Source organism: Ictidomys tridecemlineatus, chromosome 11 (assembly GCF_052094955.1).
Source record: "Ictidomys tridecemlineatus isolate mIctTri1 chromosome 11, mIctTri1.hap1, whole genome shotgun sequence".
Taxonomy (NCBI): Eukaryota; Metazoa; Chordata; class Mammalia; order Rodentia; family Sciuridae; genus Ictidomys; species Ictidomys tridecemlineatus.
In genome coordinates this window covers 76,166,760-76,194,078 of record NC_135487.1, presented here as the reverse complement: position 1 = coordinate 76,194,078, position 27,319 = coordinate 76,166,760, and the positions used below count along the sequence as shown (strand labels likewise).

At 36.8% G+C, this 27,319-nt stretch overlaps 1 protein-coding gene across 10 annotated transcripts in view; it reads right to left on the bottom strand.

Moving 5' to 3' along the window:
- The window catches only part of Mtf2 (metal response element binding transcription factor 2), a 62,759-nt gene that overhangs the window by 18,081 nt on the left and 17,359 nt on the right, over positions 1-27,319 (bottom strand). For 2 of the 10 annotated variants that reach the window (XR_013427910.1, XM_078026759.1), the window contains exons 2-9: positions 22,107-22,178; positions 9,544-9,742; positions 9,361-9,442; positions 5,865-5,960; positions 5,530-5,630; positions 4,995-5,143; positions 1,410-1,505; positions 372-440 (exon numbers count right to left, since the gene is read on the bottom strand). Coding sequence is in view for 9 of the 10 variants with exons in the window: in XM_078026759.1 (XP_077882885.1) it covers positions 372-440; positions 1,410-1,505; positions 4,995-5,143; positions 5,530-5,630; positions 5,865-5,960; positions 9,361-9,442; positions 9,544-9,742; positions 22,107-22,178 (864 nt within the window). In the remaining variant the exon portion in view is untranslated. Of the gene's footprint in view, positions 1-371; positions 441-1,409; positions 1,506-4,994; positions 5,144-5,529; positions 5,631-5,864; positions 5,961-7,351; positions 7,559-9,356; positions 9,443-9,543; positions 9,743-22,106; positions 22,179-27,319 lie in introns of those variants that run through there. The other 8 variants (XM_078026757.1, XM_005327722.3, XM_078026758.1 and 5 more) reach the window with 7 other exon arrangements.

Below are 27,319 nucleotides of genomic sequence, written 5' to 3'. Positions count from 1 at the left end.
TAAGTATTTTATTACTAAATCTATAAAACTAATCACACCATACATTCTGTATAGAATTACTATACAGAAACTCATGTTTGTTTAACCTACGTATCTTCTACTATATGCTATTCTAAAGGCACAAATGAACTGGAACAAGATTTAAAATACGTTTGAAAACTACATTTATGCCATTCTACAATAAACAGCCTTATTAACTTAGCAATAAAAGTGGATAATAATTAGTGAAGATGGCTTAAGGATAAATAAAAGAAATAAAGCCAGGTATAAGGAACAAAGTTTTATTTAAGCAAGTACACAGACACAGAACTTTCATCTTGGAGATCTAATAATATAGCTCCTTTTTTCTTAACAGAAATATCCAATCTTACCACTGTAATGGTAGACGTTTGAGGTATTCTGGTCCAGAACTGCAGACAGAGCAAATAAATGTATAAAACCTAAGGAAAAAAATTTTATAATGTCATCAAGAATATAAATACAGGCAAATAGTCAGCAAATGAAGATCCTACAGTCAATGTAAGGACTCACACCCAAAACAAAAGGTAATTTCAATAATGAGGCTAAGATTTAAGGAATTTCTTTTCAAATAACAAAGTAGTTAGGGAGAAGGGACAACTTTCTAACTATTAGAGTCCTTTGACATTCCCACAGATTCATATGTACCATAATTTACTAATGCTTGCGTGTGTTAGGAACTTAGTGGCTGCCCCTATATACACTGTACTATCTAATGCTCAAAATAACCTAGTAAGAAAAGCTCAAAGGAGACATGCTGACCTTCTCAAAGTCAAAAAGATGGTAATAGCTGCATAAGCCAAGGTTGGAACCCAAATTTAGTGTTCTATCTTTAATTTTACCTCCTAGAACTCACTCTGTTCTTCCACATAATACTCAATATAGAAAGTATCTGCTTTTAGAAATTCTTTAAGGTATAAATTGTGTCTGTGATATGGTTGATGTATGTACATTCCATGTATGTATTATATGTCAAAATACATTCTGCTGTCATGTATGACTAAAAAAAATAAAAATTAAATTATATGGTCAACAAAACATAGAAAAAACTTAAAATAAAATATAAACAAATAAATTGTGTCTGTGGCCTTTCATTCTCTGTCGTATGATCCTTTCTAAGTTGTTTAAAGGAAGGTACCAATGATAATAGGTTAGGGTACTATGGAGGCAACAGAAGTAAATGCAATCACTGACACTAAAGTTTTCTGGAATAATATCCAAAAGCACAAAAATCATGTGTATTTAAAGCATATTATTCAGTATTTTCCCTGAAGTGACCTCTTTACAAATCACGGTCAAATTTTTTTTTAGAAATTATAAACTGTAAAATAAATACAATGAAGAAGTCACAAAAATAAAATTAATTAGTAAGATTGAAATGTTCTTCTTACCTATCTCCAAATAGCATTGGCTTTTGAAGGCATTGCACACAAGCCTCATGAAACCACTGCTTACATTTGCAGCACTGTAGCATCTTTAAATACCAGCTATTAAAATAAAAAAAAAGTTAAGACTAAAATTACTACTTTTTGATGAGGGAAAAACTTCATTGTTTATTAAAACAACAAAGTAGCATTATCCAAACTACAATCATGATTAAAGCATTATGTTTTTCTTTTTTTTTTTTTTTTGATGGTGCTGGGGATTGAACCCAGGCCCTTGTGCATGTGAGGGAAGCACTCTACCAACTGAGCTATATCCCTAGCCCAGCATTACGTTTTTCTTTTTTTTAAAATATGTATTTTTTAGTTGTAGTTGGACACAATACCTTTATGTTATTTATTTTTGTGGTTCTGAGGATCGAACCCAGGGCCTCACATGTGCTAGGCGAGCGCTCCACCACTGAGCCATAATCCCAGCCCCCAGCATTACGTTTTTCTAAAGTGCAATTTTTTTTTCTTTCCCCAAATGGTTTGTAATGTTGAACACACTTCATACCTCTTCTCTTGAAAAACAGATCTACTTCTAGTCAACAATGCCCAGCTTCTACACTAGTATAGGATTTCTCTCAAAGCACAGGCATGGGATCCATCCTTCTTTCCTTCGTAGTGCTGAAGATAGAACCCACAGCCATGCATGTGCTAAGAATGTGCTATACCACTGAGCAACATCCCCCACCCTCTCCACCCCCCCCAATGCCCAAATGCCTGCCTAGAAGTCTAAAACTTTTTTCACATCAATTCTCTATACCGTAGGAGAGGTCATACTAAGAGGTACTACTGTTTGCCCAAAATATCAAATGGCCATAGGCAGTATGAACATTCCATTTTATATCTTTACGGTGTTTCTATTATAATGAAAAGAATTTAGCAATTTAAGTAATTTAAATAAAACAAAGACATCTAACCTAAGACTATATCAAAGTATAAAAGTTTTGTCACAAGTTTAGTACTGATTCAGAATACAGACTTACAGATCTGTTTCAAATAGCTGAAGATACTACAACTGAATCTTCATCTAAGAAGGATATATTCTCTTTTTAATTAGTATATGATTTTACACCATGAAACCCTCTATGAAAACAAGATATTACTTCCAAATAACATCTTTTCTTCCAACAAATGAGTCCCACAATAATTGTAAGCCATACATAGGCAAAGGTTAAGAAGCCTGTAAAGTGAGCCAATTATCAAATGACTTACGAATACTAACTACAATCCATGCATTCTACTAGATGGTGAAACTAACATAGTTACTAATATCAGGCACATTTCCTATTCTTTTAATGTTTAAAGATAATGAACAATGTACCTCATAAAATAATGTCTACAAGGATTTCTACCTATTTTGAAAAATGGTTCAAACAAAATGCTAGGATTAAATGAGTAAAGCAAAAAAGATAAACCTGTTCACTGTTTCTCTTTTATATGTAACTGGTTTTTTAAAACTAGACAAACGCTTTTTAAACTTACAGATGACTAAAAGCTGAGAAATTTTACAGAAGTGTTAAATCACAAAGTTAATATTCCACAAGATCAGAGATGAATTAGAATAAAGAACTAAAAATTCATTCATTTATATATTCATTTTCATCACTGAACACCTCATGGTGGCAGTGCATGCCTGTCGTCCCAGCAACTTGGGATGCTGAGACAGAAGGATCACAAGTTCAGCACCAGCCTCAGCAACTCAGCAAGGCTCTCAGCAACTTAGTGAGACCTGTCTCAAAATAAAAAATAAAATTTGGCTGGGGATGTGGCTCACTGCTAAAGTGCCCCTGGGTTCAATACCCAATAGCACCCCCCCTCCAAAAAAAGCTGCTAAAATTATTGGTTGACCACCTACATGAACCTAGAGAATATCTAAATGTCTAAAACAGGTAATACAATTTCTTGTATGATGCAACAAGAGAAGCATCATGCCTGAGATTCTAAATAGCCCATTAAATCATTATATACTTCTGGAAACACTACCTTTCCCAATCATGGCATAGTATTTTAAGAATAACTTTCAAACACTGGAGAGAAACAGAATTTGGAAATTATATCATAAAGACTGTTTGCTGGCAGTGGAGATTTTAGTCTAGAGAAGATAACATTATTGCTACATAGGTCATAGAAGTAGGAAATAAAATTTCTGGCATAAAATACACTTTTTTAAACTGGGGGTACTGGAGATTGAACCCAGGGGTACTCTACAACTATACTAAATCCCCAGACCTTCATTCTTTGAGACAAAGTCTGAAATGCCAAGGCTGGTCTGGAACTTTCAATCTTCCTACCTTCGGCTCCTCAGTACAATGGATTATAGATACATGCCATTGACTTGCAACATTTTTAAGACCTACCCCCTATAACAGATAAAATGTTTAGTTTGAAAGGCAGAACCAAGGACCATGGACCAGAAATTAAAGGCAAATTTTCTAGAAAGTAGAATGTTGGTTTGTAGATGTAATTACCACCACCACCACCACCACCCACGCCCCCAGTACTGGGGATGGAACCCAGAGGCACTTTATCACTGAGCTGCACCCCCAGCCCTTGCCAAAGCTGGCCTTGAATTTGTGACACTCTTGCCTCAGTCTTCCAAATAGCTAGAATTACAGGTGTGCACTACCATACCAGGCTGATATAGCAAAATTTAATAATAAAGATGAATAAAATTATAGCCTCTAATTATGGATATATATAATTAACTACAATGGTCAACTTCAAATGATTTCTTCTTTATAATCTAGTTAATAATCAATAATAAGGTGGCTGTCAAAGTACCTGGGAGTCAGAAACAAATATACCATCTCTAGTATCTGGATGGCATATTTTTTCAGTTAAAACTTAGAAAAACTACATGGTATTTTTCTCTGGCAAATGATATCCTGTATTTATAAGAAACGGAATATTTAGGAAAGAATAGTAAGGTATGCCCTCTAATCTATGAAAAAGTCTCATCTTTGTTCTGTAGTTTAAACCAACATCTGTCTCTTATGCTCTTATGCTCTCAAATAACAGTATCAAATGTAACAATTTCTAAATGGTCAATCATGTTAAATGTGAAATCCAATAAAACTAAAAATTTTCAGACCTGACAGTGGACCCCTACAATATATATTTTTTCCCTCTATAGTTTATTTTTATAAGATACATAAATATATATAACTCATTTTAAAATGCCAGAATAGGGGCTGGGGTTGTGGCTCAGCGGTAGAGCGCTCGCCTAGCACAGGCAGGACCTAGGTTCGATCCTCAGCACCACGTAAAAATTGTGTCGTGTCCATCTACACTTAAAAAAATAAATATTTTTTTTAAATGCCAGAATAGCCTTATAGTAAGATTTTTTAAATACATGAATATGAGTGAAACCTAGATGAGAATTTTTTGGGTGAAATAATGGTGAATTCTCTTCCCCTAGCTGTCTTTAGTGATACTTTCAAGCATCTGCAATTCACTACTAATCTTACCACCAATCAGTAAGAAAAATAAGACAATGTAAGCAAATGAAAATTACTTAAAGGATATTAAGTAACTGTATTTACTTACTCTCCAGGACCTCCACAATAGCAGTAACACTGCTGCACATTGGTTTTATGACCTGCATCCCATTCAAGGTCTGCCACACTATAGGGTAATGTCTGCTTCATGACTTGCAATGCTTTGGCATTTGGTCCTTTTTTAAGTGCACCACCCCTCTACATATTAGAGGGAAAAAAAATCATTTGAAAGAGTAAAGGTTAAAATTTTAAACACAGTTCTATAATTTTAAAATGCCTGAGACTGCTAAAAACAAAACAAAAAAAATTCCGTTCTAAATTTCTAATATCACAAACTGATTAATAATCTCCATTTTTTGTCTTCTTTCAAATTACTGCCCCAATTCCCATACCACTGTCACGAAATGAAGAATAGCTTCAAGCCACTTAAGCATTAATTATTTATCAAACAATAAACGTCGATTTTTCTGGCAAACAACAATTGTTCATACCATTCAAATAAATTTTTGATGTAAATAATTATTATATTGATAGCACTTTAAAAATACCAGTTAGGGCTTTAGCCCAAGACACTTAAAAGATACCTTTGTTGTTGTTGCAAAAACACATTGTCGACAGAGCCATTTTTCATCTGAATCAATCACACTGGAATCAATATGAGGTGTATGACACAACTGATGGTACCCTTAATATCAAAAAGAGCATAAAGCAAATTCTATTTTATTAATAAATAATGCAAAACACATTTTCAAGAAGGCATTTTAGTACCGTTTCCTGCATTAAAATATTTACAATTGATGAATATAACTTAGGATAATAGCTTCAAATTACAAATGTATTTTTTAGTCATTCATCTTCAACACAGGTATTCAGTACATAACTAAATATTTCCACAAGACTAAAAGAAATCAATGTTTACCTTGGCCACATTTATCACATATAACCATTTCATTAGGAGCTTCTGAATACTCTTCTTGACATATTGTACAGACCATTTCCCCACTTCCAGTGGCTCCTGAAATATTTAAAACATACATAAGACAGGGGGTCACAAAGAATTCCACATAAAACTATTTTTATGACTCAGTAGGTAGCCCACATGAGCAGTATTTGATAACTAGATCAAAATGTTTCACAAGACAAAATGCTATCTCTCAAAATGGTATTTCTAATTTCTCTGTGTTCTTTCCACCTTTAACTTAAGATACCTGTGTACATTCATACTTCAGTCTGCTTTTTGGCAGAGGACACAACTTACATTGTTCTCAGGCAGCATCTCAATTATTCATTTCTGATATTCCTACTCCTGGGGGTAGGGTTAAGGGTTGAGGGAGGTTAAAGGGCACGCATTCATTCATCCTACATCACTAATATCATGAGACTAAAGGAAAAGGGCAAGGAAAATATGTAAATAATCTCCTTTCTCTATGGATTCAGAATATTTCTTTGGATTTACTAATTTATAAAAAAGACTGGACACCAATTATTTCATCTCTGAAATCTGGAACTATGCTGAACAATAATGTACCCTAACAATAAAGTACTCAATAATGTAGGCCACTGTAAAAAAGTCTAGAGTTCCAGTTATCATTCGTGTGTGTGTGTGTGTTCTTATTTATTTTCTGGTACTGGGGATTAAATCTGGGGGCACTTTATCACTGGGCTACCATCCCCAGCCTTTTTAATTTTGAGACAGGCTCTCTCTAAGCTGCTTAGGCCCTCATTAAATTGCCAAGGCTGAAATTGCTATCCTCCTGCTTCAGCCTACTGAATCCCTAGGATTACAGATGTGGACCAATTCACTCAGCTATCAACTACACTTCTCATCTAAATAAAAAATCATTTTTTCCTTGAGCATTGTTATTCTTAAACAAAAAAGAAAAAAATCAAAAAATTTAGAATATAATTTTATCACACCAGCACAATTATCATTTCCAATATTCTCTTCATGCCTATTTTAATACAATCAAAATAATAATACAGTTTACTTGCATACAAACAATATTTATCATTTTGTGCTATGGGTCAAGTATTGTTAGACTATTCACGTTTTATTTAATTCTAAAGCTAATTTATTAGATAAATATCCTACTCCTAGAGAAAAAGTGAAGCTCAGACAGATACAATAACTAAAAGACCCTCAATTATAAAGTATCAAGACTAGGATCCAAATTCATAAGACAGAATTCCTATTCTCCCCACCACAAGGTACTTCCTTTCACTAATACTATGCAATAGTTCTTCTATCAAAAGCATTTTCACACAGCCAGTTTTCAAAATTATGACTTTAATAACTGCATTATATTGCATCTAGTGGAAAGAACCAAATTTACTTCATTACACTTCTACTGTTGGCCATATAGGTTAGCAATTATTGTTTTGTCTGGTTTTTGTATTTTTGCTTACTTGTTTGTTTGTTTTGGTCTCCTGTCGTCTCTCCTCAACTCTGTTTACTTGGTATGCTTGGTAGGACCTGGCCTCCCATAGCTCCTGGGTTTATGGCTCCAGTCAGGAAAGTAATCAGACAGCCTGGGACCTCTCAGCCCAAATCTGCAACTCCCTGGAAAGGGAATGATAGCCCCTGCCTGGAATAGGTGCCTGAGTTGATTCCCACTATAAGAGTGAGAGGGAAGGCAGGTCTTCAGTAAAAGGGGTGCTGATCCGATAAACAATATACATTTACCTCAGAAAACATTCCTGAGGAACCTGGGAATACTTTACTTGTGAAGTTCAAGTACATGTTGTTTTGTTGTTGTGGTTGTTTTTACCATCAAGTGTACAAGAATCTTCCCATATAGCTTAGTGGTCCTCTACTAGAAAATCTAACTGATTACTGTAGTCTTGGTCTTTGCATTTTAGAAATACAAGATTTTTTGTTTGTTTGTTTGTTTAAAATATGCTACAGTGAACATTTTTCCTCTAGCTTTTTTCTTTTAAATTATTTCTTATGAAAAAACTTGTAGCAGTTCTAGAAGTGAGTCTTGTTGGACGGATCAGAGTACAAAATTTTTATGCATTTAATGCAACTGTTAAATAACTGAAATAGAAATTTATACTGTCACCAGCATTGCAGGAGTACATCATTTCAAAGAAACAAAAAATAGCAAAGGTGTTTAAATACCTTTTTGAAATTATGTAATAGTCTTAACATCACACATATCTCCCTCTTATGGCACACATTTCTTTACTAATAGGATCACATTTTTCCTTACTTATGTAAACTTTCTTTTTTAATATTTATTTTTTAGGTGTAGATGGACAAACACAATGCCCTTAGTTTTATGTGGTGCTGAGAATCGAACCCGGCTCCTGCCCATGTTAGGCGAGTGCTCTACCGCTGAGCCTCAATCACAGACAGCCCCTACGTAAACTTTTAAGAAGTATATTACTAGGGCTGAGGTTGTAGCTCAGTGGTAGAGTGTTTGCCTCGCTCATTTGAGGCACTGGGTTTGATCTTGGTACCGCATAAAAATAAATATAATGTGTCCATCTACAACTTAAAAAAAAATTGAAAATAAAAAGTATATTGCTATGGACTGGGGTTATAACTCAGTGGTAGAGCATTTGCCTCACATGCGTGAGGCCCTGGGTTCGGTCCCAAGTACCACATAAAAATAAACAAATGAAACAAAGATATTTAAAAGAAAAGAAAGACTGAATCTTCTTTTAAAAAAAAAAAGTATATTGCTAGATAAAATTAATGTATTGTTATATGTGTAAAATACATATACGCACATTATTATATACATATATTATTTTAGAGATATACACACAAACATAAATAAATAACTTATAGGATTCTTACAAGAAAGAAAACTATTAAAACTATTTCCTGCTGATCTGTCATATGATTTTCAGGTTCACTTGTATTTGCATTCTATAATAATAAGTTTCTAGGTGCAACAAAGAATTACATGGTCAAGGAGCAATCCTTTGTAATTCTAGGGGGTAGTATAAGGAGCCAGTGAACAAAAATCAACCACAGATCACTAATCTGATATACAAAGTGGGACTCTTATTAGACAGGATCCTTCAATTTTCACAACTTTCTACCTCTATGTAACTGGTTTACTTTTTCTTTCCGCTACTTTTTAAAGGAAAGGAGAAAAGGAGGGAACAAAAAGACTTATCATAAACCTGCAAAAACCTCCAAAAGACGAAAAAGTTGAAAGGGATACATAGCAAAAAGAAGAGGAACAGGAAGCACTATAACATGCTCCAGTCCCACTACGGAGAAACCCATCTTTATTTACAAAGTAAGGGAAAAGGAATAATTCTATTTGTAGGGCACTTTTTAAACTCTCCTCAAATGTGATACTGAATTATCATAAAACAATACATTCAAAAGAAAATGTCAGGTTGAAGAAAATCATATTTCAGTATAAAACATGTTCAAGAGAAATAGTAGCACCTGCCTGTTTGAATGTCCTTCCAGAGAACCCAGGATTTAGAACTGTCTTCAAATATGATGAAGCAGCTCTGTTTCAAAATGTTTATCTGCAATACAGAAGAATATTTATTTCTTAAATTATCAACATGAAATTTAAGATTATTTCACTGCAAAAGCAGAAAAAATGCCTTCTATCAAGATAACTTGCCTTTTTGATAGTTCCAAGATAAAACAAGCCATCTGACCATCTAGCTAGGACATCCTGACCCTCTTCAAATTTACATGCTGGCTTTTTGGCTTTATGTCCATCCTGTAAAGACAGCTTGGTCAAGGATGTTGGGGTCTTTTGGTTTCGACGTAAAGGAGACCGCTTGTGGACCAGTGAATTACCTGCCCCTGTAGAGTCTCTGTTTAGGAAATAAAAAAACAAATATAAAACTTACTTATACACATTATACCAATGATATGTCAATCAAAAATTGATTTGTTAAAAAAAACTTAAATTGAAGGAAATACAAGAACCTCAAATCACAAATACTCTCCCAGTAAGTTTAAAACAAAGCAATAGCAATTCTCAATATTCATTCACTGTATACCCTAAAGTGAGGTCCAAATTCAGCAACCACTCTAATATAAACATATTTGGGCAGGTGTCATTAAAATATCAGCTTTAAGGGCAGGCAGGCAGGCAGGCAGGCAGGCCAGTCATGAGGAAAGAAAGCCTTGAATCTCATGACTGAGTTTAGATAAAGAATAAAAGTGACTTAAACCTTAACTCCTAATTATTCCACAGTCAGTAAAGACACATTAACTCTGGGCAGGTAGATGAATATAGTCACACTCACTGGAAGGGCAATCAATATTTTTTCTAAAGGAAATCACTACTGAATTTAGCCTTATTTGGTTTTCAGGGGTTTACACACAATACTTTAAAAATGCAGACTGGGAGTCTAAAACAAATTGAGAACCATTAGTTTCACAAAATCACATTCAAATGCAAAGTGTATTATTAAGAATATTTACTTCTTTTTAAGCAAGTGACCTCAAAATGATACACTACATGTAACAGTCATTCTACAAACACCACAGCATACCATCAAAATTCTTTTTGGGGGGTACCAGGGATTGAACTCAGGGATATTCAACCACTGAGCCTCATCCCAGCCCTATTTTGTATTTTATTTAAAGACAAGGTCTCAATGAGTAGCTTAGCACCTCAACTTTTGCTGAGGCTGGCTTCGAACTCGGGATCACCTCCGAGCTGCTGGGATAACAGGCATACACAAACATGCCTGGCTATCATCAATTTTCTTAAAGGTAACAAAGCAGTATTTGGTTTCACAGTTCCATTTAGATATATTTCACAAATTAAACATACAATGAGGGCTGGGGTTGTGGCTCAGCGGTAGAGTGCTCGCCTAGCACGTTCGAGGCCCTGGGTTCAATCCTCAGCACCACATATTAATAAAAACCACATATAAATAAAAATAAAGGTATTGTGTCAACTACAACTAAAATATATTAAAAAAATACAATGACATGTAAAACTACATAGATGATAATCCTAAAATTGACAGAATAAAAGTTAGTAAAAATAAAACAAGTGGGGAAGGAAAAATGTTGCATTACCTAAGAATTAAGGATAACTAATTTTAGGACCAAAAACTTCACAAATTCTTAGGAATCCTGACACTGCTACAACATAAATCTTAAAGATATTATGTTATATGAAATAAGCAAAACAAAAAGGACAACTATTCTATAATTCTAGTTACATAAGGTACAAAGAGCAGAAGAGTAGTCAAATTCATAGAAAGTAGAAGGATGGTAGGTAGGGGCTGGTAGGAGGAGAGAGTTAATGTTCAAATGGGACAGTTTTAGTTTAAAACAAAATACATTTTAAAGATATCCAAAGAAATAATAACTAATACCTTAAGTTGCTTAAAAACATTAATCTATACATCCAAGAAGCTCAACAAACTTCAAATACAATAAGGGCAAAGAAATCTACACTCAATCACACCACAGTACAAATGCTGAAAGACAAAAAGAAAATCTTGAAAGTAGCATGTACAAGGAAATCCCAATAGAATTAATGAGACTGCTCATCAGAAACAATAAAAGAAGGCAGCTGGATGACATAAAGTGCTGAAAGAAAAATTGCCAACCAAGAATCTTATAGCTAGCAACACTGTCCTTAAAAAACTGGAATAGAGGGGCTGGGGTTATGGTTCAGTGGTAGAACACTTGCCTAGCATGTATGAGGCACTGGGTTCAATTCTCAGCATCACATATAAATAAGTAAAGGTCCATCAACAACTAATAAAATATTTTTTTAAAAAAACTGGAATAGATACTTCCAGATAAACAAAATCTGTACCTATTATTAGCATGCCACCTTACAAGAAACACTAAGGAAGTTCTTAAGGTTTAAAGTAAATAAACCAAAAAGAAATTAAAATAACCCACATATCAAACAACAACATTGGTAAAAGTAATTAAATAATTATAAAAGAATGAAAGCATATTTCCTCCAAACCAAATATACAAAATATTAAGTATATAATTCAATTATTAGGCCTAAAACATATAGAAATATGCTACATTTGAAAAGAACAGCAAAAAAGGAGGCATGTGGGGGCAAAACAATATTAAAGAAATGACATATAAGATAGTAACTTGAACACAGAGCAATGAAGAAAATCAAAAAAGGTAAATACAAGGATAAATATAAAATGAAGTTTGTCACATGGAGAAAGTATCTGCTGTATCTGTAAGTCACTCACTGTTTCAAGTAAAAATGGTGTTCTATGAAATAGCTACTATTAAACTGGTAGAAATACCCTATGCATGCTTCCTGTTTCATCACACATGATATTAAAAACCTAAATTCAAAGTCCAAATTTAATAATTTTTACTGTTTCATCAAAAACGTTCTTAAGTAAAATTAAATTGTATATATGTCTATGTCTATTTTATATTTTTTACTGTGAGCACATATCAACGAAGAACACTAGCAAAGTCTGATGTCACTGCCTTGATTCACACTAAGGTACAGAGCAGTTTTAGCTAACATTGTTTGTGCACCATCTGTACACATGTCAACACAGTAGGGAAGGCAAAAAAACAATCAGGTGTGCTATAATTCCAGCTATTGGGAGGTTGAGGTGAGAGGATGGCTAGAGCCTAGTAGTTTGAAACAAACCTGAGCAACATGGTAAGAATCCATCACAAACAGAAAAGAAAAAGAAAAATTTTAGTATTATTTGATCTTGCAGATCTTCTGAAAGTGTCCATGGATTACATTTTAAGAGCCATTGTTCTAAATAAAGAAATTATATACTGCCATATATACATTGTTAAAGCTATCCATGAGAAAGGGATGCTTTAGTAATATGAGGGGTTTAAATGTCTGACAGGATAAGTACTAAAAAGCATAAAATGGAAAATGAATCACAATTAATTCTATCATCTGGAATGCTCAAAGCCAGGCTGAAACCTTTCGACACTGAAACAATTTTATACCTTCAAATCAGTGTGAAAATAACCATGTTAGCAAAATCAACTTTTAAAAAGCTATACATCTAGTGATTACCTGAGGGTTTTATACCTCTTATGTAACTAACCAAAGCCTGAACAACATAAATATGGGTAAGAAATGACCTCAAGACAATGCCAAGGAGTTGAAACTATGTTATGACCTAGAATCTTCTAATTCTAAAGTGGAAAATGTATAAAACAACCAACACTGCAAACATTCCCAGACAGTTTTATATGTTCCACTATTGTTTAAATAAATGCCCCTCCCTTTTTCTGAGGTCTGCTTCTTCCTTACTCTACCCTGCACTATTCCCATGCAGAGTTAAGTGTCCGTAAATCATAACATGTCATAAGATCTTATTTTTTCCATTGCCTACAGTTTATGCCATGCTTTTCTTTTTTCTTTTTTTTAGTGAGAGAGAGAGAAAGAGAGAGAGGGAGGGAGGAGGGGAGAGGGAGAGAGGGAGAGAGAGAGAGAGAGAGAGAGAGAGAGAGAGAGAATTTTTTAATATTTAGTTTTCGGCAGACACACCATTTTTGTATGTGGTGCTGAGGATCGAACCCGGGCTGCACGCATGCCAGGCGAACGCGCTACCACTTGAGCCACATCCCCAGCCCCTATGTCATGTTTTTAATATTCCAATGTGCTGTGTCTTGGAATGAAACCTAACCTAGTAAAAGTTACCCTTGATCCTTTGTATCTCTTCCTACAACCTTATTTCTCCTCCCACTCATAGCCAAACCTCTAACAAAGTTGTTTAAGATTACCATGTGCCCCACCCTACATTAAGAATTTTGCATATTCATTTGTAAAACATTTTAAAATTTTTTTTAGTTGTAGTTGAACACAATACCTTTATTTTATTTGTTTATTTCTTATGTGGTGCTGAGGATCAAACCCAGCACCACCCATGTGTGCCAGGGAAGCAATCTACAACTGAGCCACAACATCAGCGTCCACCCCCCCATCGACAAAACATAAAAATAAATAAATGAAATAAAGATATTGTGTCCATCTACAACTAAAAAAATGTTTTTTTAAAAAAGAATAATCATTGTAATGCTGGGTACAGTGGCGCACGCCTGTAATCCCAGCGGCTCTGGAGGCTGAAGCAGGAGCATCCCCGAGTTCAAAGCCAGTCTCAGTAATGGCAAGGTACTAAGTAACCCAGTGACTCCCTGTCTCTAAATAAAATACAAAATAGGTCTGGGGATGTGACTCAGTGGTCAAGTGCCCTGAGCTCAATCCTCAGTATCAAAAATAAAGAAAGAAAATAATCACAGTATGAAATCCTGTGTACAATCTTCCTTTTTACTATAAACTACTACAAACTTTAAAAAGGAGACAAAACAATTATAATGAACTATCACAGACTTATTACTGAGTTTGAATTATCATCTCAGGGTCAAAATCATTCAGTAATACACCCATTTTTCTCATCTTTACATGTATATTATCTAATGTCTTCAATATTGTCAAATTGTTCTCCTAAAAGGTACCAATCAACATTCTCTTTCAGCTCCCTACCATCATGTGAGCCGCTTCCCTCTGCCATACTCTTCCATCATGTTGTTCTGCCTCACCTGGAGCCAAGAGGAATGGAGCTAGCTGTCAATGGACTGAGACCTCTGAAACCAAATAAATCTTTCTTCCGCTAATTGTTTTTGTCAGGTCTTTTCTAGTCACAGCAGTCAAAAAGCTGATTAAAACACTAGTATTAGGGGTGGAGTTGTTGGCTCAGTGGCAGAGCGCTTGCCTTGCATTTGTGAGGTACTGGGTTTGATCCTCAGTACTACATAAAAATAAATAAAGACCTACAACTAAAAAAATATTAAAAAAAAACTAGTATTACAACACTGCTAGTGACATCCATCTTGAAAAAGACTCAACAAAGATGTTTCCTCCCTTAAGAGCAAGTAAAAACCAAGGGTTTAAGCCACTATTTCTTTCTTGTTCTACTGTTCCTACAATAAATAAGACCTTGACTCAAGAATTTAGAAATTAGCTAAATAATTTTAAAAGAATGTGCCTTAGGGAAAATTTTGAATTCCTCCTGATTCATTCCTTAATTTTATTCCTCCAGCAAACTAGAAGACCATCTGAATTAGTTGTGTGACCCTGAATAAACAGTACATTTAATTTGGCTAAAATAATCTCTTAAGTACTATTGTGAACTTTAAAATAAAGGGTAAGAGCCGGTCACAGTAGTGCATACCCATAATCCCAGTGATGCACACCCATAATCCTGTGATTCAGGAGGTGGAGGTGGGAAGACCCCAAACTGAGGCCAGCCTAGGCAACTTAACAAGATTGTCTTATAAATGATAAAATAAATTTTTTAAAAATGAAATAATAATAAGCCCGGCAAGGTGGCACATGCCTGTAATCCCAGCAACTCAGGAGGCTGAGGGAGAATCATGAGTTCAAAGCCAGACTCAACAACTTAGCGAGGCACTTAGCAACTCAGTGAGACCTTATCTCTAAAATGTTAAAAAGGGCTGGGGATGTAGCTCAGTGGTTAAACACTCCTGGGTTCAATCCTCAGTTGGTACAAATAAAATAAAATAATAAAAATAAAAGGGAGATGGGGGATATAGCTCAGTTGATAGACTGCTTGCCTCAGATGAACAAGGCCCTGGGTTCAATCCCCAGCACCACAATAAAGAAATTTTAAAAAAATAAAAGGAGCTGGGGATGTAGTTCAGTGACAGAATGCCCCTGGGTTCAATCCCTACTACCATACCAAAAAAAGAAAGGAACTAAAAATACAAAAATATAATTAAGAAATTATATTTTGCTAGGTCCTTACTAACAAATGATAAAAAGAAACCTCAAGAAATCTGATTCATCTTCAGGTCAATTACTATTCCTTCAATAAATATTTAATTAGTGCCTGTGCTAGACCCTAGGGATAGAATGTTGAATAAGATAGTCAAGGTCTCTATTCTAAGAACTCAACATTCTAAGAAAAATTCAGCTAGATCTTCTTTATAAAGATTTTTTTTTTTTTATTCAAACCCATCCACCACCAATTCAGGTTAAATACTCTCTTGGTATGTTATAGTTCCTCCACCATTAAATTTCTCAAATTGTGCTCTATTTGCCTGTCTTTACTTATTCTACACCAGCTACATAGCCTATACTCAGAGGGAAAGATTGTCCTTTCTTATTTACCATAACTTTCCCAGTGCCTAGCATAGCATGCAGAATGCAGTAGGAGTATAATTAATAATCAATGAACTACCAGAAGTAATTGATAGTTTAATTAAAGGCAATATCCTTAAGGGCCAAATGTCACTGCCCTGACATAGGATTCACCTCTCCAGTAGAAACTTTCATCCTTCTGTGCTGCTACACTTTCCATCCTCTTCTCTGGTAACCCCAATCAACCGAGACAGATACACCACAACCAGGTACTCCTGCAACTACTCTTTAGCCCATGAAGTGCCACTAGGCAGCTAAGGGAGAAGAAAAAAATCTAATTCTACTTTACACTGCCATATCTCCTTTTTCTTTAATATTTTTTAGTTTTAAATGAATCTTTTATTTTATTTATTTATTTACATGTGGTGCTAAGGATCAAACCCCGAGCCTCACACAGGCCAGGCAAGTGCTCTACCACTGAGCCACAACTCCAGCCTGGGAGCACTCTCCTTCTTGACTCACCAATCCAAAAAACCAAATAACTTTGAAAAATAGCAGGGGGAAAAAAAAGAGCACTGCTAAGAGAAAAAAAAAAGAAAAGAAAAGAAAAAACTGTTATCCTAACTCTGAGCACCAATAGGTCTCATCTCTTAAGAACACAAACCTGCCATGATTCCCATGCTCTTTCCAGTGATTTTTTTCCATTCCATTCCTGGGAAAAATAGCAAATATGTGGGTTAATCTCATGTGAAAGATAAAATCTTACTGAGAGTGACACTTGGTGAGATCTTTCTTTCAGACATAGTCAAATTCATGAGGCCAAGCAGGGCCAAAGTAGGACCCAGAAGCAAGGTAAACAGTAAACAAACTTGGCCCTGTACCAAATCTATAGGTAAGGAATTCTCATGTCTTGAGACAGGTTATAAATAAAATGAAGCTTGGATGCCTTCTTTTTGATTGAGTAATGCCTTAAAAATCTTATATCAAATGAACATCAACATAGAAGATAAAAAGCAGAAAGCTTCAGGCTTTCTAGACCTTCTTTCTTAAAAAACTACTTTCCTGACTCAAGCCCATCTATCAAGTTCAGGTTAAACATTCTCTTGGTATGGTACAGTTCTTACATCATTAGACTTCTCACACCATGTTCCATTTGCCCTACTCTATTTCTTGGACTGAGAAACATCATGATGTTTGTATAATCAGAAGGCATATTTTCTTTAAAAAAATAGTAGAAAAAGGAATAAAATGAAAAACAATATATCAGCTGAGTGCAATGGAACATGCCTGTAATCCCAGCAACTCAGGAGGAATAAGGCAGAAGGACCACAAGTTCAAAAACAACTTTGAGACCCTGTCTGAAAATAAAACATTGAAAGGGCGGTACATGTAGCTCAATGGTAGAGCACGTGCTTGGGTTCAATCCTCAGTATAATACAGCACACACAAAAAAGAAGAAAACAATTACAAACAACCCCACTACTTCTCTACCCTATCCCCTCTCACCTTCCAGTTCTGCTCTCAAAGGTAGGTGGTTTTTTTAATTCTTCAGGCAGTTCTTCTGAGAAGTACCAAACAATGTGCTTATACTTCTCTCTTTAAAATTATCAATTTCAGATCTGACTTCTTGCTATAGAAGATGATTCACATCTTACAACTCCCATTTCCTACCTCTTTTATTAATTTTATTGGGCTAATTTCATTAAATCACTACTTAAATAAAACTCTAAATATTAGTCACTGCAAAAGTTAAGTAGTAGTACAGGGCTGGGGATGTATTGGTAGTACAGGGCTTACCTAGCATGTATGAGGCCCTGGATTGGAGCCCCAGCACCACAAAAAAAATTTTAAAAAGTAAGAAGTTGGGGCTGGAGTTGTAGCTCAGTGGCAGAGTGTTTGCCTAGTATGTGTAAGGCACTGGGTTTGATTCTCAGCACTGCATAAGAAATAAATAAATAAATAGTCCATCAACCAAAAAAGTATTCTTACCAAATTTCTATTCACATATAATTTTATCCCAGGATTGCTTAATATATCCTCTTATTGTCTCATTTCAAATTATCAAAGATAATTTCAAAACCTTTCTTTTCTATAGGTAACTCCTGCTTCTAGAGCTCTTCATGTTCCTGTACCAATCAGAATGACTGTCCTCTAGGCCTTGTCCTTATCATCTTAGAAGTTCTCCTAATCACTCTGCTTCCTAGATCACATATTATTTTGCTTCAATAGTGCCATGCAATAAAAGGAGGTGTGCATGTGAATTTTCCAAGCCTTCATGTATCTAAAAATATCTTTCTCTCACAAATGACTTATAAAGACATAGGGCCTGTAGGAGAGGCAGAAGGCTGGCTTGCGTCCAGAAGTTAAAAGACAATCTAGGCAACATAGTGAGACCTATGAACAAAGAACAAGACAAATATAACAACTGTCTGATATTTTCCTGCACATAGAATTTTATGTTGAGTATAACTTTCCCTCAGAAGTTTGATGATTTTTTTTTCCTACCACACCCAGGACATAAAACAACACTTCTACTCTTTTTACTCACTGGTTAGATTACCTCTTCCTACCCTGGTTTTTTAGGATCTTTCTTTATCCTTGATGGCTTAAAATTTCATTAAGAATATGGCTTGAGTGGCTGGGGTTGTGGCTCAGCAATAGAATGCTCTCCTATTACTGTGGGGCCCTGGGTTCGATCCTCAGCATCACATATAAATAAATAAAATACGACTAAAAACATATTTAAAAACAAAAAAGAATGTGGCTTGAAGTTTTACTAAGGATATATCTAAGTATAAAGACATCTTTCAATCATACTGTCCCTTTCATTACCTACTTCTTTAGAGATTTTGTTTTTTCTCTTTATCTTGGGTTCTCCTTTCATGTTACAGGCTTTCCTCAACTATTTAGTGATCCTTAGGTGTCCACAGATTTAACACTGAGGTTATTATAGGAATGTGCATGGGAACTCTTTGAGACATGAACTTTGCATTAGGGTGATCAGGTGCACAAAAGCTCAAGTGTTAGACAATGCAAAAAAAGGCTCCCAGGTAAAATATTCAGATTATGAGAGCTTTTTTAACCTAATTAGTGGGTTAATTAATGGATTAACTAAGTGGTAACTGCAGGCAGGTAGGGTGTGACTAGAAGTAGTAGGTCACTAGAGGTATGCCTTTAGTGAGAGGGAGTTATAGTTTGTTCCTGGTTGGTGAAGCTCTTTGTTTCCTAGTTGCCATGTCCGGAGCTGCTTTCCTTCACCATGCCCTTCTGCCATGATGTTCTGCCTCACTTCAGGCCAAAGCTAGAGAGCCAGCCAACCATGACCTGAACCTCTGAAACCGTGAACCAAAATAAATCTTTCTTTCTTTATATTGTTAAGTCTTTTGGTCACAGTGTCAAAAAAAGCTGACTAAAACAAGTGGAAAGACAACACTTAGGGTGAAAACCTCCAAATGCCAAAATATGGAAAAACGCAAAAATGCAACCATATTATGAACCACACACACACACACTCTTGTCTCCTAAGCTGCTGACAGCTTTTATGTGAAAACTAGTTTTCAGAATATACTTTAATTAACCAGAACATTTTACCACCAAAATAATGTAGATTCCCACAACTATTTTATGGTAAGAGTATAATTAAACTTAAGAAAAACATGATTTCTAGCCAGGCACAGTGGCGCCATGCCTATAATTTCACCAGCTCAGGAGGCTGAAGCAGAAGTATCTGAGTTCAAAGCCAGTCTCGGCCAAAAAAAGACACTAACAACTCAGTGAGACCCTGTCTCCAAATAAAATACAAAATAGGGCTGGGGATAAGTCTCAGTGGTGAGTGCCCCTGAGTTCAATCTCGAGTACCCCGCTACGCACACCCCGCTAAAAAAAAAAAGAAAAGAAAAAAGAAAAACATGGTTTCTAAATTTACAACTGTGGTAATTCAACAAACATTTGTTGAGTGGCTCTTATAAATCAGCTATAGTAAGCTGGATATTAGGAGGAAAAAAAATGGGAAAGATACAGTTCATACACTAAGGAAATAAAGACCAAGGAAAGAAATATATCCACACACAAAAAAAAACTATGTGCAATATAATTCCTAACATGAATAGATACAAAAAGAAATACTATCTAATTCATCCAGAAGCAATAGGCAGTGTTAAATAAGACTTCATTGAAACTCACTTTTTTTTTAAAGAGGGTTAAGTAATGGTAATGTAATGGTTAAGTAATTCAAAGATGAATTTCAGAGAGGACTTCATAAACCAAGACAATATATGCAAAGGCACAAAGTCAATAACAGACAATTTTGTAAGAACAAAAACTTCAGTATAATTACAGCTTAAATTTTAACAGTGAGAAACAGGCAAAGCTAACCATTGGACAAATGAGAAAAAAAGCCCACCTTGCAACTGGGCACAGTGGTATATACCTGTACTCCCAGCTATTTGGAAAGCTGAAGCAGGAGGATACAGGTTCAAAAGCCATAGCAAGACCTTTGCAAAATAAAAAATAATTTTAAAAAGACTGGAGGCTGGGCTTGTGGCTCAGTGGTACAGCACTTGCCTGGCATGTGAGGCCCTGGGTTCCATCCTCAGCACCGCATATAAATAAATAAACAAATGGGTAAATAAATAAATAAATAAATAAATTTATTTTGGGAAAAAAAGACTGGAAGTATAGTTCAGCAGTAATACCTGGGTTCAATCCCCTGTAGAAAAGATAAATAAAGAGAGAAATCTTGCCTTTCTGTTTTATTTATTTTTATATATTCCCTGTGCCTAGCTCATAACAGGTTCTCAATATGGGATGAAAGAACAGGCAAATAAGAGAGACAACATGGGGACCCTAATCTGCAATAATCTATAAATAAGAAAAGGGAAAACCTGATTTTGAGTCATAAAGAAATAGGAGTAAAAAAAAAAAATCTCCACATAATAGGTCATTGAATGACCTACTTTATATATTTCACATTTACCAAGTTTTAAAAAATAATCATGGTACCACTCTCTACATAAACAAGAAATAACTTTAGAGTGGAATGAACAGTTAACAATAATTAACTAATAAGCAAATAAGAAATTCAGAATAACTCCTAGGTTTTTAACTTGAGAACTGAGACTGGGATAGGGAAAATCAGGAGGAAGGCAGTAATGAAACTAAATCATCAAGCCAGGCAAGGTAGCCCAGCCTGAAATCTCAGTGGCTCGGGAGGCTGAGGCAAGAGGATCACAAGTTCAAAGCCAACCTCAACAATGGCAAGACGCTAAGCAACTCAGTGAGACCCTGTCTCTAAATAAAATATAAAATAGGGCTGGGGATGTGACTCAGTAGTTGAGTGCCCCTGAGTTTAATCTCTGTGGTACCTCCCCAAAATTAAATCATCAAGACTTCATCCAAAAAACAATGTCCACTAGGAAAAATATTCATTAAAACCTGACCATATAATAAGTGTGGGAGACCAACCTTGCAGGTGACTGAGTCACACTCCCGGCTGGGTGCTGAGGCGCTCAGTCGCAGAAATGTGGCAGAGCTTTCCCCACCCTTCTTGGGTTTGAGGGACAGTGTCTTGTGTCTTGCTACAGCCCCATGGGTGGAGCTACGCTCACCTGTTCCTTTTTAATATTACTCCTTGCCCTGTTTAGGATACAATGTTCCATGGAAGCGTCTTGTGTGTGTCCCCTTATCTTACTGTGCCCTTGAGTGACAGCAGACATCATGAAACTAGACTCAGCCCTCTGAAACCTGACCCCTTGCCTCATTTGAATAGCTTCTCCTCAATAAAAGGGGGCAGCTAGTATTCTCTCTCTCTCTTCCTGCAGACCCTTAAGGTCAGAGGAGGCATCACAGCAACCCCAAAGTAAAAGGTATTTGTGTCTCTTGTGTGGTTATTTTGCACAGCCCAGTTAGCCCAGTTTACCTGGAGTGACCCCTGAGTGTTTTAGTCACGAATGAAACTCAGCAATAAAGGAAGTGTGAACAATTTCAAATTATAAAATCTTACAGTATATGTTCTTTGGCTACAATGCTATAAGATTAAACATCAATAAGAAGGTAACTTTTTTAAAAGTCTGAAAGTTGAGACCTACACTTTTAAAATAATCCCGGTTTCTCCCACAAATAAACTGCACAGAGAGGGAGGGCAAGATGTAGAGCAGAACCTATAATTGAAAAAATTTAAAAACATTTTAAAATTAGCAAATTAAAATAAAACCCTTAAGCAAACTTACACAATTAGACTTAAAAAAAAATATTAATGACATAAAATAGGAGTATGATTACCTTTGAGTGATGGAAGGGCCAGAATTTGGGCTTCTGGTTTAGCTGGAAATGTTCTATTTCTTGACCCCAGCATGTTACAAAAGTGTTCCCTTTGTAACAGGAACCTAAAAATTTATCCTATGCAGTCTACTTGTGCTGACATTAAAAAGGTTGTTGGTTTTTTATAAAGTTAACATCCTTAGAGATCTGAGAAACACTGTATCCATGAAATAAGAAAAATAAGGAGTTCTAAGATATAAAATTATAACCAAAATAAAAATTTTATAGATGAAAAACAAAAAGATAATAAAAGGAAAAAGAATAAGAAAATCAAAGGATAATCTAAAAAATCTAATGTGAAAACAGATGGTGGGGAGAAAATTATCAAAGAAAAAAATTAAAGAACATTTCAGAACTAAAGAAAAGGAGTCACCAGATTGAGAAGGCCATCTTATTAATCTTTGATTAATAAGATCCATGACAAGAAAATCAAGAATGAAGATACTATGTTCAGCAGCGCAAGGTGGTATGTACCTGTAATCCCAGCGATTTGGGAGGCTGAGGCCCTTAGCAACTCAGAGAGACGCTGTCTGTAAATAAATATAAAAACTGTCTGGGGATGTGGCTCATTGGTCAAGTGTCCCTAGGCTCAATCCTCAGTTCCCCCCCCCCCCAAAAAAAACTACAAAACTATGTTTAGAAAAAAGGTATCAACTCACAAAGGACTTAGAATGATACTACCATCATAGCAACATTAGAAGCTAAAAGCCTGAAAAACTATTCACTTAAAAATCTGATTGAAAAATTAATTCTAAGCAAGGTCTGGTGGGGCACACCTGTAATCCTGCAACTCTGGAGACTGAGGAAGGATTTCAAGTTCAAGGCCAGCCTCAACAACCCAGTGAGACCATCTCAAAATAAAATAAAAGGGCTGGGGGCTGGAGCTGTAGCTCAGTGGCAGAGTACTTGCCTAGCATGTTGTGAGGCACTGGGTTCAATCCTTAGCACCACACACATAAAATAAAGGTATTCTGTCTATCTACAACTACCAAAAAAAAAAATTAAAAAATGTTGGGAGCTGGCGACCGCACCCTGAAAATGGTGCTGGTTTCCTGCTTCTGCTTCTTTAGCAGTTAGAGTTGTTAGAGGTAAACAACTCCTTGTAAGGCTGTGGGGCTGGGCTCTGGCCTGCTTCCGCTGCGCTGTACCTATTAGACTTTTCCACGTGGTGCTAGTTCATTGGCGGGGCTGGGTACTTAAGCTAGGGCAGACTGACCGCTGGCTCTCTTTTTCCTATTTCCTCATCATGCTTCAAGGGTCCTGAATAAACTGCTGAAAGAAGAATCCTGTGTCGTGTTTCCCTTGCTGGCGAGGGGTTGCGACAATTGGTGGCCCGTACGGGGAGGAATATTCCTCGAACCCGGGATTCAGAACTTTCAGCAGCCAGGGTGGTGCACCGGTAAAGTTTCCCAGGTAAGTGGGAATCCGCAAGCAAATAGCGGGGCGCTCCTCTGTAGATAAAGAGAGAGCGGGGCTTTTGTACTTTCACTTTCTTTATAGCTTTGAAAACATTATGGGCGCTACCTCTTCAAGCCCAATTTTGTTGGCCCTGGATGGGTTGCTACGTTCAAAAGGACTTAAGGTAAAGCAGAGCACTTTGCAGATGTTTTTAAGAGAAGCTGATATAGCGGCTCCTTGGTTTGCTTTTTCGGGGAGTCTTACGATTCCTAGCTGGGACAAATTAGGGAGAGATTTGGATTTCGCTTATGAGCAGGGTACTTTAGAGGGTGGCGTTATACCACTTTGGAAGTTGGTTAGAGGATGTATAGCAGATGGTAAATGCCAGGAAGCTGTGGGCGAGGGTCAGGCCGTTCTTGAACAACTACATGAGGAAAAATCTGAGGGGTCACATAGCGAAGTGGCAGAGAGTATTAAGAGTAAGAGTAGTGAAAAGGCAAAAGAGCCTGAAAATAAAAATAGGAGAAGGCTCTATCCAGACTTGATCGAACTAAAAACACCTGAGGACACAAGCGGCTCAGAGAGTTCTGAGGACCTTGATATATTGTTACAGCAACTACGTAAGATAAAAATGAAAAAGAAAAAAAGGGAGACACAAAGCATGAAAGCCTACCGTGAGAAGGGGGATAAATCTAATTTTGATAAATCTAATCTTGAAGAGGAGGTTGAGAATTTAGAAGATGCAGTGCCTGTTGCACCGCCCCCATATGTGGGGGGAGTCCAAAGCTCCGGGAGAACTTTTCATACACAAGTTTGGAGAACAGTTAATACAGACATGGGACTAGCGTACCCGGTTTTTCAGGACGCTAATAGGGGAAGACACCATGAGCCTTTAGATTTTAAAATAATTAAAACCTTGGCAGAATCCATTCACACTTATGGTGTAGATGCTGCCTTCACTCTTACTCAGGTAGAGGGGCTTACCAGATTTTGCATGACCCCCTCAGATTGGGCTAGTCTGGTGCGCGCTTGTGTCTCCCCAGGCAAATATTTGGACTGGAGAGCATTTATGCTAGAGGGCGCGGTAGAGCAGGCTGCCCAGAATCATGCGGCGGGGACGCCCCGCCTGGGATAAAGATATGCTTTTGGGGAAGGGCAGGTTTGCCAATCAACAAATGGGATATCCTCCTGAAGTATATGAACAGATTCATAACATTTGTGTCCGTGCATGGAAGTCACTCCCAAATAGAGGAGAAGTGTCTGGCAATCTGACTAAAATTATACAGGGCCCTACAGAACCTTTCTCAGACTTTGTTGCTAGGATGGTGGATGCTCCGGGAAAAATCTTTGGTGATCCCGATAGAGCCATGCCTTTGATTAAGCAACTTGTTTTTGAGCAATGTACTAAAGAATGTAAGGCAGCTGTTACTCCCTATGTTGGAGGCGGCTTACATTGATTTAGTACATTTACTACAATTAAAGGGTTTGCTTATTTCACCTGATAAAGTACAGACAGGAGACTCTATTGATTATCTTGGTGCTAGTATCTCTTGTGAAACTATTACATCCCAAAAGGTAACTCTTAGGACTGATAATTTACATACGTTAAATGATTTTCAAAAATTATTGGGTGACATAAATTGGATTAGGGGCTACTTGCCTATTCCCAATGTTGAATTAAAACCCTTGTACGAAATTCTTAAAGGTGATTCAGATCTTACTTCTCCTCGACATCTTACTGAGGAAGCCAGGTCAGCGTTGCTTAAAGTGGAAGAGGCTATACAACATGCTAGCCTTTGCAGGCTTCAAGAGGATAAGCCTCTTCAATTATGTGTGCTCGCCACTGTACGGCAACCTACTGGAGTTTTGTGGCAAGATGGTCCTTTGTTGTGGATACATCCACGTATATCCCCTGGAAAATCCCTTGAGTATTGTCCTGATGCAGTTGCTTCTTTAGCTATGTTAGGGATACAACAAAGTATACAATTTTTTAGTTTTCCTCCTACGTCTGTGATTGTCCCTTATACGTGTCAACAAATTCAAGTTTTGTGTGCTAACCTGGATAATTGGGCTATATTACGATGCTCTTTTCTAGGAGAAATAGATAATCACTATCCTTCACACCCTCTTATTACATTTGTTAAAGAACATCCTATCATTTTCCCTAAAATTACTTCTACGCCTATCCCAGGAGCTGCAAATATCTTTACAGATGGATCTAAAACTGGTATTGGAGCCTATGTAGTAAATGATCAACCTCCTATCCAACATCAGTTTGCTCCTGGCAATCCACAATGGGTGGAGCTGCAAATTGTCATAAAAGTATTTGAACAATGTCCATTTCCTTTTAATTTAATCTCAGATTCTGTTTATGTAGTTCAAGCTTTAAAGGTGTTGGAAACAGTGGGTCCCATACACACATCAGGAGTAATGTCTTCCCTTTTTCTCCATCTTCAAACATTGATTTGGAATCGCTCCGCCTGTTTTTACCCCTTGCATATTCGAGCCCACACAGGTTTACCGGGTGCTCTTTCTGCTGGCAATGCCCAAGCTGATCTTGCTACTCGTCCTTCTTGGATGTTCCCTGTTTCCTCCTTAGATCAAGTTAGAAACTTTCATAGTAAATTTCATATTAATGCACGAGCACTTCAGAAGCGCTTTACTATCTCCCGTGCTGATGCTCGGCAGATTGTATTGGATTGTCCTAATTGTATCATTTTACATCATCCCCCTTCTGTGGGCGTAAATCCTCGTGGTTTGCGGCCTTTAACTATATGGCAAATGGATGTCACTCATGTTCCCGACTTTGGCAAACTTAAATGTCCATGTGTCTGTAGATACTTGTTCTGGCATTATCCATGCTTCTGCTCTGTCTGGTGAAAAGGCTGGAAATGTTATCACGCATTGCTTGGAAGCCTGGGCAGCCTGGGGATTACCACAGACCATTAAGACGGACAATGGTCCAGCGTATACTGGACGACAATTTTCTTCCTTTTGCAACCAGATGGGTATCTAGCTTGTCCATGGTTTACCCTACAATCAACAAGGTCAGGGTATTGTAGAGCAAGCTCATAAGACTCTAAAAGAGATGTTAGTAAAACAAAAAGGGGGAATTGGCTTAGGCCACACCCTGAAAGAGCGCCTCTCCCTGCTCTATTCACTATTAATTTTTTGAATCTGGACATCCAAGGGCGCTCTGCTGCGACTAGGCACTGTTCGGCCCCTGCCCCGAACTTTGGGCACGTTAAGTGGAAAGATGTACTTTCTGGACAATGGTATGGGCCTGATCCCGTGCTGGCATGGGCACGAGGTTCTGTCTGTGTTTTCCCACAGGACCGAACGGAACCGTTGTGGGTGCCAGAGCGCCTCGTGCGGAAAGTTCCTCAAGCTCCGTCAGGAAGGAAGAATGAAGATGAACAAGATGAGGTGCTTGATGCTTCTCCTGATGGTGATCGGACATGAGGTCGTCTGGACTGCAGAACGACTCCTCTGGGCGGTGGTAAAGACGTGGCCATATCCATTGCCCGTTACTTCTCAGGCTGGTGTTCTTCCATCTTTCTTCACTACTAATGGCTCTGCTACC